Genomic DNA, 17,946 nt, shown 5'->3' with positions numbered 1-17,946 from the left:
CTGCGGTTGGCAGGCACCTTGCCAAGACATTGGGACATGTTTCCTGGAATGCAAAGTCAGTCAAGTGAAGCTCCTCGATTCGTTGCTACCATCTGAGCAGATTCACTCTCCAGTCGGTTCTGAATGTGTCCCAATCAAAGGCCCGCGCCCATTCCGTCTATAAGCCACTACCATACCAACGAGAACAAAAGAAAAGGATACCACGGAGTGCCGTTGAGTAAATCTATGATGGTCAGGATCGCGCTTGGGAAATGCTCATCCAGAAAACTCACGTTGCGAGCGTTACCGAACAGCAAGTCCTCAAGACGACTCCCAATTCCAAGACAATCCCGAGTGGAAGGTGGGCACATCACACATTGACAGTGTGTTCCACACGATGTTTTGATTCTGAATCGGATCGAGTTCTTGTTGAAACACGTCACTGTCGGCTGTCAGCCCAAGCTTTTCTGCATCACGCCGCCAAAAGTTGACGTACTCTAGAAAAGATATCCCTTCATCGGATCCAGGATTGGCCGACAACCCTCCGCTCGATTCAGCGCTCATGCTCGGCATCTTTGACGACGAATCATTCGACGCCTGGGGCCGCCCCAAGGCGACAATGTAGCCGTCCGCGCGCCGAACGAGTCCGGCGTGCCGGGCAATGCGCAACAGGCGCTCGAGGCACTGCGCAGGCCATTCGACGTGTTTAAGCAAATCGAACAGCTCAACACAGCGTCGGAAGCGGTCAACGTAGATGTCACTTTTGCGGAAGTGGTAAAGCAGGAGAATGACGAGCGAGACGAGGACCAGCAGGTCTGTGTCCATATGCACAATGTCGGACAAAGTAGAAGTGTTGCCCATCGAGTCCAGGATGCCAAGGCAGGCTAGGGTCGACTCTTCGCAGCACAAGCTCATTTTGTCAAAGAAGTCAACCTTCTCGGGTGGTATCTCGGCGGCATGCAGTAGCTGATAAAGTAGGAAGCGCCGCGAAAGAATTATTTTGATGACCCAGTAGCGCGCGTGGAGGAGAGCAATGGCCCGTTTGTAGATGGCCGGAACCGACCCGTTGTACTGCAGATGGACAGGAAGCTGCGCTTTCCAATCCTCCAATGCATCGAGGAGTTCCTCAATACTCTCCTTCTCAATTGCGCGCTTTGCGGTTGGTCCGCTGGTCACGAACATTTTGTTGTGCGATTTTCCGAGCATCAGTTCGAGTGAGATGCAGTGCTGTGCAAAATTTATGGGTGTGAACGCCCCGTGCGGCATCAACTGGACTTGTCAGCGCCGTGGCATGCGTTGCGAGAGCAAACACCAGGGGAACAACAAGAGTTGCACGACGAAGAAGACGTCGTTCCTAGCTTCTCGAGCCACAAGAGTCGACAGAGATCCTACTCCTTCAAGAAGCAGAGACAGGGAGCGAAAGTAAGAGATCAAGTACTCGTCGAACTTACGTTGTCATTAGGCAAAGACATGTCATAGCGGTCCTCTTCGATGGCCGAGGGAGCGCCATATTTTCTTGAAACGTACTTTTCGGCGAAATATATTGTCCACCAAAGTCGACGTCGCGCATTTTGCTCTATGAGGTCATCCTTGGTTGTGCTGAAGTTCTTGACGTGCAATCCCAGATTGAAGCTCAGACGCGCGGCTATGCTGACTAGTTGGTACGATGTGGTCATGTTTCGCTGCCTCTGGAGAGCAAGAGACTATTGAGCGGTCAGAGTCCTTCACGTCCTGCAAAAATCTGCCAGGTTCAATCACCAGCATCAAAACTCCCCTGATTCCGTCCAAGTTTGGATGATGCAGAATGATGGGCAAAAACGCCATGGCGAGGTTGTAGTACTCGGCAGAGGTCAGCGGGAAAATGTCAGTCTGAGCGCGGTCGGAAGGAGCGAAAAGCGCGAGCATGGCGTAGAGGAAGCAAAACCAAGACGGGTTGACCTGAGTCGGTGCCAGGTATGACAGCTCGACACGCTTGTAGAACTCGTTTTCGGGTATCAACCAACACACGCATTGTACATCTGTGAAGTACTTTTGAGCAGATGACGTCAAGACAGCTCGGGAGGGCAAGTGTGTGACGCTGAGCGCAGGGCGGCCGGGAAATGGCGGTGCCAGAGACGGATTCTCAAAGCAGTTTGAAGGGCCCGTCAGTTGGTCGAGGTGGAATGCGCCGCTGCCTACGGGCTCCGCTGCCAAGCAAATAGCAACAGCCAGATTGAATCCGGTCTCGCTGTTTGGAGCACAGTATTCTGTTGCATTGATTAGCAGGATGCGGTAGTGACCATGGCTTCAGTCTCACGTACTGTATAAGCCGGAAGTGTCAACAAGCACGCTCGCGTAGTCGCCATCGAAGGCCTCCAACTCCGGCGCGAGATCTACCCGGTTTGGTGGATCCGGGACAGATTCCTGTGGCTTAGCCAGGCCCTGCGAGGCTCTCCGCGTCGCGCTGGACCGCTCCGGCAAAAGCTCCTGTTTTTTGTTCCGCAGCCATTGGAGGTCGAGCTTCACGTCGGGTTCGTGATGGCGCAACAGTTCGACAATGAGCTCAAACTGCTCTTGGGAGACCTGGTAGTAAGGCCTTGCGCGTGTCTCTCTCGACACCTTGCATTCTTGACCCGCGCGGCTACACGCGACGCAGGGACCAGGAACTGGATCTTGGCATTTGACCTTGCGTCTCTGACAGCGGTCACAGCTGATAGAGGTACGTTTCCGCTGCATTGGGAGAGCCGGCACGATGCGCTGCGCCCTATTCCGATGGACGTTGGATTAGGATGGAAGTGAGGGTTAAGGTATCCATCTCACCTTGGCAAAAACTAAGGAAGAAGGTTTGCATAGATAAAGTTTGAATAACCGATTAGCGAATCGCTTCCGGCGTTCCCATACACAGGCGGATAGTGTTCCAGGTCTCTGTAAAGTAGCAGTTTGTAAGTCCAATATGATCGACTTTATCACTGCCCATTTGTAACCACCTTGAGCTAGACCTACTGCTCATCAAAGTTACCTCAATGAAGGTGTGTCAACAATTCTTGTTTACAGCGGGATGCTTGATCTTGCCAAATAAAGCAGATGTGCATGTCAAGGGAACCGTCGTTGAAGAGCGAAGATCGACCGCCAGCGCTTCTCAAACGTTCCGTACGGATTTGACACGACTCTCAAATGTTTTCATGACGGGCCGTCCATTTTCAGACCTGAGTTCAGCTAGGATACGCGGTGGCACCTAAAGCGGGCCGAATCAAGACAAGACAACGCCTATCAGAATAAACCAGCAGTCTCCAACGATAGACAACAGCGGTTCTGATAGTAACGGAGAAGTCCGAGATGGAGGGCGGGAGGCGTTGTGCCGTTCAGTAATAGGAAGTAATAGACGAGTCGGCCTCTTGTGCGTTTTTGAAGCCACCGGTCCGTGGGACCCATGTCGATCATACTTCCTGTCTGGGATGATACGGGAATTCGCAGCTGTGTAGACAAAATGCTCATCATGTAGACATCCCTACAGCGTGATGGTGCTCCACCACCGTGTCTCCTTATATTTGATCCGCGGAGAAGAAATCCAATGAGACGTTTGTCGCTTGTAAAGTCCCACCCAATGGACTTGTTCCCAAGGCAGTGGTAGCACTGAATGTGGACGTCTAGGATTAGCTCGTATGGGATATCCGATATGCGGCTCTATCGTAAGTGTGAAGCCTCTTGCTTGGCAGATTAATCCCTGGGTCTCGGAGAATACTGGCTTATGCCACTGAAGGACTCTGCTTTCTCTAGAGAAGTAAGCTGCCTCATTGCGGGACACTGTAAGCCCATGAAGCTAGTCATCGTGCCAATGAGAAGAGCAGACGCGAATAATGGCGGCGAAACATGCACGTGTCCGCCTTTCGGTCGAATAAATCCGAAGATTTCTCTTTTGAGGCGGTAGGTCCTGTCGTCGGCCTTTTGCAATAGAGTTGCGGGGTCCTGCATGGGGGCGCAAGAGTGGATAGCCGATTCCCTTTGCAATGTCTTGTCGTGGGCAAGTTACACGACTTTCAAAAGTGGAATTGATTTGTGAGAAGAACGGGATATCGAAGGAAGAGACAGGACGCGGGCAGATGCAGCAGTCGCAACCAAACGGCCAAGGGGCTGAGTCAGCATCCGCTTCTGGCAACCAGGATCGGGGACCATATATATGATACCTTGACGGCATCCCCGGCTCCAACCGTTCATTCGAGAAATAACTGCTCAATCGAGTCAACTCAAATGGACGGCACGATCATGGAACGCGAGAGGGCAGAAGAGACTATTCAAGATGTCAGGGCCATCACATCACCTCGTCTAGCGAACGCACGTGGCAGGCGAATTTTCTCTTACTGCCAGCCATTGAAAAAGTGGACCATCGACGGAAGTGCCTAGCCTTCGGCACAAGTTTGACAGACCGTCTTGGCAGTGAGACGGATATATCAAAAGACCCACATCAATCTAGTGGGCAAACACCAGGTTATTGAACCAGTGGAGGTGTAAGAAGTCCGTGTCAACCGAGTGTAATTTGTTTTGATATGTCAATGCATTGATCAATCCAAAAGAATTCCACCAAACTGTCGCATTCCATATCTGCACTAAATGGCAAAAAGAGTCGAAAGTCGATGGACAGGTACTACGGCTAGATCAAGAGCCGCCGCCGCCAACTGTAAGCGCCAGAGAGATTTTGTAAGACCTTGGCCACCTCGGATCAACTGCAGCCTTTTTGTTCTTTTTGCATTCTTTTTCTGTCCGTCATCCAACCATTTTCCATTCTGCTTGGACGGCAAAAGCAGATCTTTTTGTGCAGTCAGGCGAGTCAACTGCGACCAAACTATGGTGGATGCATCAACGTTTGCTTACTCCGAGAAAAGCGATGCCTGACCCAAGCTGAACGTGTAAATATGAAAAATTGAACGCAGACGGTTGAAAGATATCAGACCGCAGTGGTTGACGGCTGTAAAGTGGTTGGTCCGAGAACGATCCCTTTACGACCGGTTCCTTGCGCTGCGCCTGGGCTCGCCCGTCTCGGTCGCGGCCTTCTTGGGCTCACGCTTCTTTTTTGGCTGCGCAGTCGAATCGGCCTTCTTGGGCCTGCCAGGCCTGCCACGGCCCTTCTTCACTCCACCGCTCTCGCCATCGGCGGTAGCGCCAGTCTTTTGCTTCTTTGCCGTGGGTTCGGCGTCGTCTTTGTTCTCTTGCTTGTCCTCTTGCTTGTTGGCATCTTCGTCCTCCTTGTCGCCGTTGGTCTCTTCAGCTTTTCTCTTTTCGCCAGTCTTTGCGTCACCATTTTCCTTGGCTTCGGTCTTTTCTTCAGACTTGGCTTCGGCTGCCGGCGCGTCCTTCTTTTCGTCCTTCTTGGACGCGTCGTGCTCGTCTTTCTCGGCCGCGCCGTTCTCTTCGGCCTTTCTTTCGGGCTCTGTGCCCTTCTCCTCGGGCTCGGCGTCCTTTTTCGCAGCCTCAGGCTCATTCTCCTTTTTCTCATCGGGCTTTTCAGCCTTCTTGTCCTCGTCCGCGGGCTTCGCATCACCGTCGTCCTTCTTCTCGTCCGCCGCCTTGTCCTCGGAGGTGCCGTTGGCCTTTTCCTCCACCTCTAGCTCGCTCGCCTTCTTGACGACGTCATTGCCGGGGCGCTCAACGTGCACGGCCGGGTTGTCCGGCTCCGCTTGCTTCGAAATGGTGTTGCCGCGGTGCGTGTCGACCGTCACCTCGCCCTTTTTGGCGACCTCGGCGACGGTGCCCGAGGGCTTGTTGTCGCCCCATTTCCATGAGACTGTACAATGAAGGTGCGGCCGTTAGCAGGGGTGTCCGTGGTGTTGAGTCCGGTTACGCGCATACGTCATGGTGCGAGCGCGGTGGAGTGCGGGACGGCGGACGGGGAGGGGAGCGGGGTGGGTAGCGAAGCCTGCGAGCTGGGCGCGGCTAGTTACGCAACCATTGACGGATCAGACGTACCTTGGTCGCCTTTTTGGATGTCCTGTTGATCGGCCGACATGATGGATGAGACGGGGGGCGCGCGCGGTGACGGAGCTATTGTGGCTAAGAAGCGCAAAGGCAATTGGGTGCTGAGATGGAGCGCGTTGCGAAAGCGACAGTGCGCGATGAAGTGAGAAGATATGCGCCGGTGGAGGTTGGATGGTGTTGGTGGTGGGGAGAGGGTAGAAGTGAAGCTGAGGGCGAGCTGGCTGCGGAAAGACGGGGAAGGTCTACCTCTGGCTGCAGCAGAGGAGCTTGGGCGATCGGCGGCGCGTGCTTGCATCCATCTGATTCGCTCGACCGGCACCCGGCGTCGTCACCACACGTGATGCTGAGCTCAGGTTCTCCTCCACCCGACTTGACCAAAAGAAAGACCCCAATCATTTCCGCGCCACCAGCTCTGCATTACGCGCTTTTGTTCCGTCCTTGTCAGCGCCTGTCGCCTCTTCAGATTGGCATTGATGGGCCGGGAGCTCATGTAGACACCAGCCTCGCGTCAACCTCAAAAGTCGGTGCCTTTGTAGCATTAAACTTTGGCCAAAACTCAACCACCCAGTGCCCAATTAAGGGGTATCAACCGAGATTTAGACCCGACACTGATCTTCACGTCAACCATGTCCCCGTCTTTGTCAAGTCCAATTGAAGCAACCAACGAGAAGCATCCATCCGTCCGAGCTACGCTTCGATGACGTCAGTTTTTACTGTTTCTTGTTTCCAACATCTGGGCTGGTTGTTCGACAAGACAACGAGACCATCAACTACCACCCATCAGCCTCCGAAGAATTGGCACCTCATGCTTCGTGACATACACCCCGCCTCCCTCCAATCCACCTGCTTCTCCAATCGCACCAAAGTTCTCCCCTTCCAGCTCATCAATCAAACACTTCACCTTGGCTCCCTCCCACGATCCCTCCTCGTTGGTCCAAAACACCCTCTTGATTCCGACGTTGTGCATAAACGACAGACACCAGTAGCAAGGGCGTGAGGCGCGAATTGTGCAGTTGGGGTGTGAAAGATCATCTGCAGAGTCACCGCGGCGAGCAAGACCCGGAGCAGCCTTCTTCAGCATGGTAAGTTGGTCATGAAGCGAGCCGGTAGTCACTGCGGTTGAACTCTGCTCCGAGGATTTCGTCGGGATCACTTTCTCGTCTGGATGACTGTCCTGTCTTGAAGAGCTCTCGCGGCTTCGCTTCGAGATGCCTTCTCCAGAATGGCCGAGCCGAGCAACGTACAAGTCCGCACCCACAAGCTTGGGGTGCTTCTTGCGGTCCTTGGGACTGTGGCTATCATGTCCGGACTGCCTTTTTGGCAAAAGAGCATAGTGGTTCTTAGGCGATTCGTCGTCGAACAATCGCTGACGCTTGGCTTTGGGCTTGCGTGCATTTGTGATCCATGGAGCGGCCGTGTGATGCTGCTTAGCCGCAGGTTGATACGGGCGAGCTGGCTTCTGAGCGTGAACATGATTCTCGTTCTGGTTCTGGTTCTCGTTCTTCGTACGGTTCGCTGCACCCTTGGATGCTGAGCAGGATGCGTTCAGGCATGAGCTGTCCAGTTGCAGAGGCTTCAAAACGCCACTCGTCGGCTTGGGCCTGGCCAGTGCCTTCTTGTTGTTGTCGTTGGTGTTACTCTTGCTGAACCGCAAGCAGGTCCTTGCAGACGCGCTCGACGTAGCCCTTAACGGCGACCTGTCACAGTCGGGATTTGCGTTGGGAAGGACCCGATAGTTTGAAGCGCGGTTTTTGGTGGGACACGGTGCTGGCAGCCAGCGTGCTGGAGGACGAGAGTGCCGAGTGAATGGCCATCATCTCCGAGTGCATGGACAAGGGAGTGTTGGCGTGATAACCGCCGCCCATGCCACTGACGGTTTCAAACGGAATAAACGACTCGGCCGACTTTTTCTTTTCCTTGCGCTTGGACTTTCGCTTCAGATTGGCGTTGGCCGGTCCGTCGAGGGAAGCAGAGGCAAGGCGGCCTGTCTTGAGGGCGCCGCCGTCGAAGCCTGGGCGGTAGTCGTTGAAGCCCTGGCCGATGATTTTGCCGCCGCGCACGACGATACAGCCGTGACGAAAGTGCATGGGCGAGAGGGCGGCCTGCTATCAGAATGGCGCGTGCGATGACTGATCTCAGAGCGGCGCCAGTGATGGATGTGGAGAGAGAGAGAGAGAGAGAGAGAGAAAGAGTCGCACCGGGCACGGGAGCGCGCGCTCCACTCCAGGCGGGACCGACAGCCGACGGCCGGGGGGCCCTGATAAGGAACGCGACCTGACGTTTGCCAGGATGCCCCGCAACCAAACAGCATGCTCGAGTTTCTGCATCACATCAAAACGCTATTTGTTCAGTTTTTGCTGCATGCCGAGTCAAAAGGTTCTAGCGCCAGGTCGCTTCTTCCACACAGTATGTATTGTACTTACGGTACGGCCGATGCACCGGCGACTGGCTGAGATTCGTCGCGGTCCAGGTGAAACGGCGCCCCGTGAAGCCTCCCTTTCATCAAGTCCAGTCTTCTCGTTCTCGCAAAGCGTCCGATGTTCTGGCCCCCAGCGAGCAGTTTCTCCTCAAGCTCTAGAAATGAGTCTTGGTCCTAACCACGTGCCTTTCAACCAAATATAGCCGGCCCGGGCGGTCCTCTCGGTCCAACGCTTCTCACTTCATTTCATCCCTTTTTCCTGTCCTCTCCTCCGCTCCCTCCTTCATCGCCTCCGCCTGAGAGCAGGAGGAAACCCACTGTCCCGCCGTCTGGTACGTGGCGCAACCAAGGCCTTCCTAGTCTCTCTCTCTCTCTCCCCGTCCGGCACGGCAACCTCCCATGCCATCCATCGCCCCGTATATGGCATTGCGCCGGAACAACACTGATCAACCCAACTCGGAGAGCCGCTTCCGCGAGGAGCTGGACGAGACCCCGGACAGCTCGTTAGTAGCCGACAAACACCGATCCCCCGCCCAGCAGCGAGCACGCCGCTACTCGCTGCCATCCGACGGACAACCCACGCCCGAAGAAGGAGCAGGAGGGTCGCCGCCGTCGCTCGAAAAGGCCGCGGGTCGCGTCAAGAAGCTGGCGCTGCGAGCCGGCTTCAACAGCACCGAGGCTAGCCAATCCGCGCCGCCCAGTCCCGGCGCGGGCAGCAGGTCCCCTCAACCACCACCACCACCATCATCTGGCAGAAAATTCAGGAACCCAGGCATCATCGTGGCTTCTCCAGGCGAGGAACAAAAGCCCGAGCTGGCCCCGATCCACGGGCGTGATCGGGGCGCTCCGCCGGCTCTGGACCCCATGACGGGCAACGTCAAGAGGCCGATGACCAGCTTGCTCCCGGACGCGTCGACCTGGCCCAATCCCGAGCGCGACGGCTCCAATGGGCACCCGCCACGCCCAGCGACCGCGCTGTTCAGCGGACCTGGGGGCGCGCCATTCGGGGGACTCGAAAGAGGAGGAGGAGGAGGGGGGCGGCCAGGAACCGTTCGCGCGCAAGCCGTCAACATCCTGATGCGCGAATACTCGGATCTCATGGTGGAGAGCAAGTTGCGGCTGCTCAGCGCGCTCGAGAATGAAGAGAAATGCGAAATCCTGGTCGCCACGCGCGGCGAGTGGCGCCGCATCTACCTGCACAGCCTCATCGTCGAGCAGGCCATGAGCGAAAAGGACGCCGTCATCCAGTCGGCCGTGCGCGGCTTGAAGAAAGGTCCAGATAAGGGAAAGGGCACTTAATCCTGAGGGCCGGCTTTGCTAACCTTTTGCCCTCTTTTTTCCGGCTTGCAGCGGGCTTTTTTCAGGATTCTTCTTCTTCGCCCGTGGATGCGCCTCCGACGCCCAGCCAGCCCCAGCACCAGCAGCCCCAGCCCCAGCAGCACCAGCAGCCTCAGTCCCAAGCGCAACCTCAGGCCCAGTCTCCGCAGCCTCAGTAGCTCAGCAGAGTCTCGACTCGTTGACGGTCGGCGACCAGTGCTGGCAGCGATCTTCTTGGACACGCGCGCGCGCGACCTCTCTTCTCGATTCAGTAATTGCTCTTCGTTTTTGCGGCGGTGTCACAGTCTGTCATTTTGCTTGCCGGCCAGGCACATGTGGCATTGTGTTATTTTGGCACCTTCTAATACTTCTAGTTCTCGTTGTAAGTTCTTTCCCGAAGAGACCAAGGACTATGACGAAGCAGCCAAGCGGTTCTAATTGTTTGAGAATTTTTTTTTTTTTTTTTTTTTTTGTTTTTGGCACAGTATTGCACATAAACCATTTATTATCACCGCGGCAAGGGCATTGAACCCGTCGTCGTCACCGGGCATATACTTTGGTTTTTTTCACACATCATCAGAAGAAGGCCGATATAACCAGGCGATCATATCATGCTCAACAACAACAATAATCCATCAAATATCATTCGCATTCTTCAACATCATCAACAACCTCCGCTTTCTCCTGGCAGAGATATCGCTAATGTACAGTGTGGTAGTAGTAGAAAGAAAAGCCTCATTGCTCACACAACGCATTTCCTTCCCAAACGCGCCGTGCAGAGTACTTTCAGAGAGTACCGGGGGTATCATTGTTCCCATCCAAAAAAGAAAACGATTCAAAAAGATAAAACGCCTCGTTGCTCACACGGCTGATCGTCCCGTTAGAGACAGGCCAGCCCAGCCATACAGAGTCCGCCCTCAAAACAAGCCTCATTGCTCACACGGCGGGGCCGGCCGTGCAGAGTACAAAGGGAAAAATTAAAAAACTGGTCTACCCGGGGTATCATGACGGTGATTTTTTCTTTCCGTAGTCGTTCGATTTCGTGTCGTTTCGTGGCCTCGTTGCTCACACGACGTTCGTCTTTCTCTCCTTCGAGAGAGAGAGAAACGCCACGCAGAGTCCGAAAAAAAAGTTGCGATGGCTCTCCAGAAAAAAAGGGGGGTCAGGAAGAGGAAGGGGACTAGGAGGAGGCCGCCGGGGCAGCAGCACCGCGCTCGGCGCAGTACTTGGCGACCTCCTTGCTCAGGCTGGTTTGCTGCGAACGCACGAGCTCCATGATCTCAGCGGCGCCGGGCTCATCGGCGCAGTGCTGCTCGACTTCGACCATCTGGGCCAGGACGGCCTGGAGCTGGTTCGGGAGCCACTGCGTCACGCCCGTCAGTGAGATGGTTTGGGCTGGATGCTGTCGGATTAACTTACAGTGACGATGGGACTGCCACCGGTGGCTGTGGGGTGCGCCGTGTGCTTGAGGATGTATTCGCGCGTAAAGCACCAATGGCGCCAGCGGAACTCGCGCACAAAGTTCATGGCGCGCAGGTAGAGCAGGGCCGACTTGGGGTCACGCAGGGCGAAGTCCTTGAGGTTGGCCATTTCGGCATAGTCCTTGACGGCCTCAAGGAACTCGCGATGGTTGCCCGGGCGGTACTGGCGGAAGTCCTTGAGGATCTCGGTCAACGGCGTGTCGGGCATGGAGATCTGGAGCAGGTTGTCGCAAAGCGGGATCTGCGCACGACGCGGTCAGCCCCAGCAAGGCACGGTAGGAAGAGAAAGGTGTCAAGAAGTACCATGCTGTCATTGGCTCCAGACTCGCCGCGGAACGCCATTGGCTCGTCACTGACGCCCTCGTAGATGACGCCATTCGGGAACATGCTCTGGCTGGTGATGCCAAAGATGAAGGTGCGGAAGGTCACATAGCCACTGGGCTTGCTCTTCTTCCACATGGTGTCCATGACGGCGTTGATCTTTTGAAGAGCCTGGAGCATGTCGGCCATGCCATCGTTGAACTTGGCGCGTTCGCCGGCAAGAGCGCCGTTGAGAGCATCAACGGCGCCTTTGACAAGCTTGCCCGAATGCCTGACCATGGCAATGTGCACAAGCACGAAGCCAGCTTCGTCGGACGTCGGGTCAAGCCCCTTTTCAAAGGCCCGGACCAGCCGCAGGTTGTCGTACTCGAGACCCTCGGCCGGGTTCTCCAGACGGTAGTTGTACAGGGCATAAGAGCCCGCGTACTCCATGAATGGCTTGAAGCCAGCACTGCCAAGCGTCAGAGATCAAAGGCCGACTCGACGGATGGTGCTAAGAGTAGGAGGAAGAGAAGAAGGAGAAGAGACGGAAACACGACATACATTTCGGCAACCTTGACCATCGGCTTCGCAATGGCAGCCGGCAGCCGCTGCCTCCCCAGGCCGTAGCCGTCCTCGCCGCGGACGAAGCGCTCATGACAGGGCTCGAGCAAGTACGCGCTCAGCAGGAACGAGTAGTCGCGGTACACGGCCGTCATGAACGCCGCGTCATCGCGGTGCTTCTCCACCTCGTCGCTCAAGTCGGGCAGCTCGCGCTCGACGGCCTCGCCCAGCTTACCCTGGGCCAGCAAGCCCGGGGTGCCGTCGGCCTTGACGATGGGCATGCGCGACAGGAGCGACTCGAGCGGTGCGAAGCCGGCCGGCAGCGCGGCCGGCGGCTCAACGCATGGCAAGAAGCCGCGGTGTGATGAGACGGTGAAGGGGGGAGTGGAGGCATCAAGGGGAGTGTGAGGGTTGAGGAGGGGGAAGGGGAAGACAGGGGGAGCAGGGGCCGGCGCCATTGTGAAGCAAGATGTGGTTTATGTTTTTGTTTGAGACGAACAAGTTGAGGTTCCAAAAGAGCAGAGGAAGACTGGAATCGTCCGCGATGCGGTAAAGGAGAAAGACGACAAAGCCATGGCGGTGGGGGACTTGAGCTGCATATATAGATCGAGGCCGGAATCAATCCGGCCTCAAAGCACAACAATTCCGGCCTCTTGTCAACCGTCCTGCACCCATGAAGATCCCCCCGACTCGTATCTACGAGCACCCTAGCGGCGCCCTGTCTTCGGTTCCTCTAGGGTAGGGCCCGGTCCGGTCCCTTCTCTCTCTCCCAAGTGCACTCTGTCAGTGGTCCGCCGGCTCGACAAAGACCCGACACCCTGTGACAGCACCTTTCACGTACGTAATTGATCGCGCTTGTTCAGCACCATTGCCCATTCGTTCATCAGCCGCATGTACTCGCAGTGAAATGGTCGTCTGAAACTTTCGTGCAAGCCCTTTTGCTGCTTGTCCTCTTTGGTCGCAGGGTCGTTCACACCTGCCGCAGGAATGCTGCCCTCCCACTGGCTGGATTGTCCGACCAAAACACCTTGCTTTTCCCTTATCGCGGCTCGATGCTGCCATCTGATAGCAGCCTTCTGCGGCTGTGCGTACGCTCACTTCTCGGCGACAAAGCTCCAGCGGAGTAGCGCGAAGCGTCGAGGAGCTCAAATTTCCGCTGAGATGGAACGGTGCGGATATTCGTCCCATTGGTCCCGCATCTAGCCCCGTCGACTCTGCACCGCCGTGCCCGCCGCGTTGGTCCATTGATGCAATGTGATACGACGCGTCTTTATCTCGTCTCCGGCAAGGCGGTCCCTGGGCACAAGTTGCTGGATGGTTTGGGAGGTCAAAGAACAATGGCAGTTCTTCCCTCGGTGTGGCCGCTCCATCCAATCACGGCGCTCCAATTACCGTAGCCCATGACCAGTTCAAGCCTCCTCTTGTCTACACACGCACCTCCATCTCGATTCGTCTACTTTTGTCCAAGATGTTAGTCATGCCCGCTCCGTTCCCTCCAGTAGGTAGCGCTGCTTCGGCGACCGCCAGACAAGGAATGCGGACGATGTTCAGGCGCTTATCGTCGGCTCGGCTCTGATAAGACCCCGGAAAACAGCAAAAAACCATTGCTTCGTGATAGGTCAGAAAAAACTGCCAGGCAGTGTCCGAGCGACGCTGTCTCGGCACGTGCACGCGCATCCAGTGCGAACGGCCGGAGCGCAGCACTAGTCGTGGATGGCCGGACCATGATTGGTCTGTAAGTGTGCAGATGACCGCATGCAACGTATCGTGCCGTGGAGTACCTCCATGTACATTTCTCATTGCCGGTCAGATCTGTGTGCCACGGCGTCAAGCGGGAGCATCGCCGGTGAGAGCCGGCATTGGTGTGGTGTTTGACGTGCCATGATTGGACGGTGGATTCAATGTTTGGGATGGCTGCTGGTTGCTTTGATTGGCTGTGTGGCGGTCGATTGAGACTTGATGGTGTTTGACCAGCAGGTGCATGGATAGAAATGGCGGTCCCCCGGTAGGATGCGAGTAGTCCAACACCAGGCTAAATCTCACCTTGTAAGCTCATCGGCTTGTGAGGGCGGGATCCCTAACGGCCTCATCATCTCGGCGGAGGATGACGGCAGGACCTCAGCGTGCGTCTTCGCCTACTCCGACAGGTCAAGACTAGCCGTGGCCTTGGGTCCGGATCTGGCAGGCGAATGAGGCTCCAACAGCCCGACCAGCTGTCTCAAAGTGGGCACGCGAGCCTTCAGCCTTATTTTAGCCACACGGTCGGTCGACTGTGTTTTCGGGTCGGTACTTGCGTCGGTCAGGAAGTGCTGTCAAAGAAAATTCATCCCTGCTTCAATGTCACGCACGCACGCTTCAACTAACGGTCGGTCTGCTCTACCGACACTAGCGTCGGTGTTTCCAACTTCAACTCCCTCTCGCGTGGCCGCCACGCTGCTCTGCTCATACATGCATGGCGCTACCGTCAGGATGACCAGGTCGAAGCCCGTGCCTCTTGTCAACACGGTCAGAATGTGAAGACGCGCCTCGACGCGACCTTGACGCGAAACAACCGTGGAATGAGGGACAGGGCGGTGCTTCTGTCGCGGGAATGTCTGAAATGCGGAAGGCCTGGGCGACTCCTGGCTCGCTTGGGCTTTGTGGAATGCTGCGAGGCGTCGCTTGGGTTGGCCACGATGGCCTCAGGCGCAAGGCAAGTCTAGGGCGGACTTTAAAAGTGGTGACGAAGGTGTAATTCCAACCAGGCTGCGTAAACCCAAAGATCTTTTGGTGTTGTTGGAAATACTGGAACCAAGGGACAACCCTACCGCGAGCCGAGAAAACGAGAGAGATGCAGGGATCGCGCGGCAGCGGATGAGCATGGCAGGAGTTGTCGAGTTTGCGCTCTAAGCGCCTCCTTGGGCAGAGCACTGTGGTATCGGCGTTTCCAAGGGGCGATATGTAGGTTGGCTCTGGAATGGGTCAGGGGCTTTTTGGTGGACGTCACGGTGATATCAATCTGTGGCGCCCCATGGCGGACTGGGATAAGCTTGTTTTTGGCAGCGTGTCGATATGCGATTATTGGATTCCAGCTGGAGCTTGTGGCTAGGGGCAATGGCTGATGCAGCCACACTGAGGACGAGCTATTGGTGCGCATCCAAATGAAACGCAGACGGTTGCGCATTGGGCGGGACGAGATAAGGACAGGTGTGCGATACGCATAGTGAGAATGGATGGATGGATGGATGGCGCTCCCCCGCAATGGCACATGTGCATGGTGCGGTCCCCACGCGTCAGTGTCGCGTTGGACTTGGGGGGGGTAGCGCAGGGAGCACACCGAAGCTTCGGGAAGAGCGGCGGAATGGCCGACCGACAATTTCTTGGGCACAGAGTCAGAAAGGCGCGCGGCCTAGGCTCCGGGGCGAAAAGCTAGCTGAGGTAGTAGGGTGGTGGGTAGGGTAGCTGTTGCTTGCGCGTCGCGTTGGGCAGCATTAGGTTTGTGGTTAGAGAAAGGGAGACGGGAAGAAGACAGCGGCGGAGCAGCCGGGACCAACCTCAACCTGAGGCGAGCTGTGGGTGTTTCAGCAGGGTCAGAAAGCAAGCACCGAAGGACGGATTGGCCGACCGCGCCTTCCCTGCCAGCTGCGGGCGGGCGCGTACAGGCAATCCGTCCACGTACACTGCCGTCGCTGCCTGGCTCCAGTCTGGCCACTCGTACCCGTACCCGTACCCGTACCCATACCCATACCCGGCGATGCGAGACAGACAGCTGGATCTGGAGGAGAAAACAACAAGACAGCTCCATGGTGGCGTGGTGACTGTGCCGTTTGTCGACGCGTGCTCGCAGCCCCTTCCCCAGAGTGCAGCTGCAGCGCGCGCAGGCGTGGTTGGTGGCCGTGGTCGACAAAGCGCCGGGTGCATGTGTGGCGCTTTGACTCATGGGGCGCGGGGCCCGCTTCGGTACTAGCGCGTGTCGGGCGAAATTGGGCTGCGCAAGGCCGTCGTGCTTAAATACCTCGCTCCCTCCGCCCTCGTCTCTCGCCCGCCTTTCTGAACCTTTTCCCATTTTCGGTTGTTTGACGCCACACCCCCGTCTGTCAGCCAACACCAACCCCACCCCCACCGCTGCACTTGACGATCCTAGATCTGAAAGCTTGCACAATTACTTGCTCGCCCCAAAAAGCCTGCATTCAGCGACTCTCGCGCGCTGCGCCGCTCTCTTGGTACCACCACCGGTCCTGCGACTCGGCGCATCCAGGCCCGCCGCTCGGTCCACCACTCCATCCTCATCATCTCTCACCTCGACACCAGAGGCTTGCTGGCCTCGCTTCTGACCCTGTCGCGACTCTCTTCCTGATATTGCGCTGTCGACGTCGATCCGTTTGCGACTGGCAAGCATCTCGACCTGAATTCTTGGCATCGACTGTAGGGGAGGCATTCAGTTGTTCATCTCCCACTCACGGTACGGCACTACACCTGCTCCAGGACATCATCCCTTGAGAGCATTCTCGTTCGCGCCCATACTATCGGCTCTTTGGTTTCTCCGCTCCGACACTTGTGCCAACCTCGACGCCACTGCCTCATCGATAGCGCAACACCATAGCCGAATACTCACAACGCCACACTGCGAAAAGACACCTGTCATCATGGACTCGCTCACTACACACCCATCCAATGCGACCCAGGCCAAGGCTTTCACTGCGCCCGGCAGTTTGTCTTTCCCGGGCGGCGCTGGTGACTTGACTCCTCCCTCCTCTGAGAAGGACGTCCAGCAGAACAAGAGCGTTGACAACATTGGCGCTGGCGCGACACCCGCTACGCCCGCCGCCACTCCTGGTGCCGCCGCCAACGGCGTTTCTGGCATTGTGCCCACGCTCCAGAACATTGTGTAAGTCGGCAACGGGTGAGATCACGGCCAAGCGGCTAACGCAGGCAGCGCCACGGTCAACCTCGACTGCCGCCTTGACCTCAAGACCATTGCTCTTCATGCTCGCAATGCTGAGTACAACCCGAAGGTACTGGCTTCACGTCAGCTTCTTGGTTCTTGATGTCTTACTGAACTTTGGCTCTAGCGTTTCGCGGCCGTGATCATGCGTATTCGCGAGCCCAAGACGACCGCTCTCATCTTCGCCTCGGGCAAGATGGTTGTGACCGGCGCCAAGTCTGAAGACGACTCGAAGCTTGCCTCGCGCAAGTATGCACGCATTATTCAGAAGCTCGGCTTCAATGCCAAGTTCACGGACTTCAAGATTCAGAACATCGTGGGCTCTTGCGACATCAAGTTCCCTATCCGTCTTGAGGGTCTCGCGAGCCGCCATCACAACTTCTCGTCCTACGAGCCCGAGCTCTTCCCGGGTCTCATCTACCGCATGATGAAGCCCAAGATCGTCTTGCTCATCTTCGTATCAGGCAAGATAGTGCTCACTGGCGCCAAGGTCCGTGAAGAGATCTACCAGGCCTTCGAGCTCATCTACCCTGTGCTCTCTGGTAAGTTTCCGCGACTTTGGTCTTTCAACAGCTTCTAACTTCTATCTTCAGACTTCCGCAAGTCTTGAGCGCCTGATGATCACATCGTCGAGCGTGGCATCTCACCAACACGACGCGGCATGCCGTCTGAGATGTCTGCTCTTCGTTTTGTATTAGTACACCACACATTGGACGTCATCTGACGCCCTTCACTTCACTCCTCCTGAACTCTGCAAGAGGGACGGTCATGGTTTCGACTGCTTTACAATTGCGTCTTCTGCTTCTTTGCGGCATTGCATGGTGTTATTGGCTGGTTCTGCTTTACACCCCTCTGCTTTGACAAGTTTTGTGGGTTTCCTGATAAAATTTCCTTCTCGTCGACACTACACGAGCGTCTTAGAGGTTGCCACCCCACATCGGAAGTGATGACGGTTCGCGAACGGGGCATGCAAGGCTTAATTTGATTGCGTTGGTGGGAAATTGAAGAAGGCT

The 17,946-nt window shown here is 56.2% G+C and overlaps 6 protein-coding genes across 6 annotated transcripts; 2 read left to right on the top strand and 4 right to left on the bottom strand.

Moving 5' to 3' along the window:
• Positions 1 to 300: 300 nt before the first annotated feature.
• Positions 301 to 2,694, bottom strand: IWZ02DRAFT_489938 (uncharacterized protein; the record flags this gene model as incomplete). Its single annotated transcript, XM_066769613.1, has 5 exons — positions 301 to 421; positions 476 to 1,248; positions 1,431 to 1,682; positions 1,738 to 2,225; positions 2,280 to 2,694. The coding sequence occupies 5 exons, from the start codon at positions 2,692 to 2,694 to the stop codon at positions 301 to 303; spliced, it is 2,049 nt and encodes a 682-aa protein (XP_066624158.1).
• Positions 2,695 to 4,952: 2,258 nt separating this feature from the next.
• On the bottom strand, positions 4,953 to 5,959 carry IWZ02DRAFT_432495 (uncharacterized protein; the record flags this gene model as incomplete). The annotated part of the gene is made up of 2 exons (XM_066766224.1): positions 4,953 to 5,737; positions 5,920 to 5,959. 2 exons carry the CDS (start codon positions 5,957 to 5,959, stop codon positions 4,953 to 4,955), a joined length of 825 nt encoding a protein of 274 aa, XP_066624157.1.
• A 735-nt stretch (positions 5,960 to 6,694) lies between these two features.
• IWZ02DRAFT_498780 (uncharacterized protein) lies at positions 6,695 to 8,226 on the bottom strand (the record flags this gene model as incomplete). Its single annotated transcript, XM_066770220.1, has 2 exons — positions 7,633 to 8,226; positions 6,695 to 7,571 (listed from the first exon to the last, which is right to left on the bottom strand). The coding sequence occupies exons 1-2, from the start codon at positions 8,013 to 8,015 to the stop codon at positions 6,695 to 6,697; spliced, it is 1,260 nt and encodes a 419-aa protein (XP_066624156.1). The 5' UTR covers positions 8,016 to 8,226.
• A 520-nt stretch (positions 8,227 to 8,746) lies between these two features.
• On the top strand, positions 8,747 to 10,102 carry IWZ02DRAFT_489935 (uncharacterized protein; the record flags this gene model as incomplete). Its single annotated transcript, XM_066769612.1, has 3 exons — positions 8,747 to 9,620; positions 9,698 to 9,839; positions 10,039 to 10,102. 3 exons carry the CDS (start codon positions 8,747 to 8,749, stop codon positions 10,100 to 10,102), a joined length of 1,080 nt encoding a protein of 359 aa, XP_066624155.1.
• Positions 10,103 to 10,744: 642 nt separating this feature from the next.
• On the bottom strand, positions 10,745 to 12,629 carry IWZ02DRAFT_242353 (IDO-domain-containing protein). The gene is made up of 4 exons (XM_066763094.1): positions 12,010 to 12,629; positions 11,449 to 11,917; positions 11,084 to 11,386; positions 10,745 to 11,027 (listed from the first exon to the last, which is right to left on the bottom strand). Exons 1-4 carry the CDS (start codon positions 12,465 to 12,467, stop codon positions 10,845 to 10,847), a joined length of 1,413 nt encoding a protein of 470 aa, XP_066624154.1. The 5' UTR covers positions 12,468 to 12,629; the 3' UTR covers positions 10,745 to 10,844.
• A 4,005-nt stretch (positions 12,630 to 16,634) lies between these two features.
• Positions 16,635 to 17,543, top strand: IWZ02DRAFT_432491 (putative RNA polymerase I and III transcription factor complex component Tbp; the record flags this gene model as incomplete). Its single annotated transcript, XM_066766223.1, has 4 exons — positions 16,635 to 16,876; positions 16,925 to 17,003; positions 17,061 to 17,475; positions 17,527 to 17,543. 4 exons carry the CDS (start codon positions 16,635 to 16,637, stop codon positions 17,541 to 17,543), a joined length of 753 nt encoding a protein of 250 aa, XP_066624153.1.
• Between the last annotated feature and the right edge of the window lie 403 nt (positions 17,544 to 17,946).

Source organism: Phyllosticta citriasiana (assembly GCF_038021145.1).
Source record: "Phyllosticta citriasiana strain CBS 120426 chromosome Unknown IWZ02scaffold_5, whole genome shotgun sequence".
Lineage (NCBI taxonomy): Eukaryota > Fungi > Ascomycota > Dothideomycetes > Botryosphaeriales > Phyllostictaceae > Phyllosticta > Phyllosticta citriasiana.
Note: the sequence above shows the minus strand (reverse complement) of the source record. Positions and strands in the feature narration are given on the sequence as shown.

Coding starts and splice junctions, on each gene's coding strand:
- IWZ02DRAFT_242353 (XM_066763094.1), bottom strand. CDS start 12,467: ATGGCGCCGGCCCCTGCTCCCCCTGTCTTCCCCTTCCCCCTCCTCAAC. Junction 11,918..12,009: donor ATGGTCAAGGTTGCCGAAAT/GTATGTCGTGTT, acceptor GACGCTTGGCAG/TGCTGGCTTCAAGCCATTCA. Junction 11,387..11,448: donor CTGGAGCCAATGACAGCATG/GTACTTCTTGAC, acceptor CGTCGTGCGCAG/ATCCCGCTTTGCGACAACCT.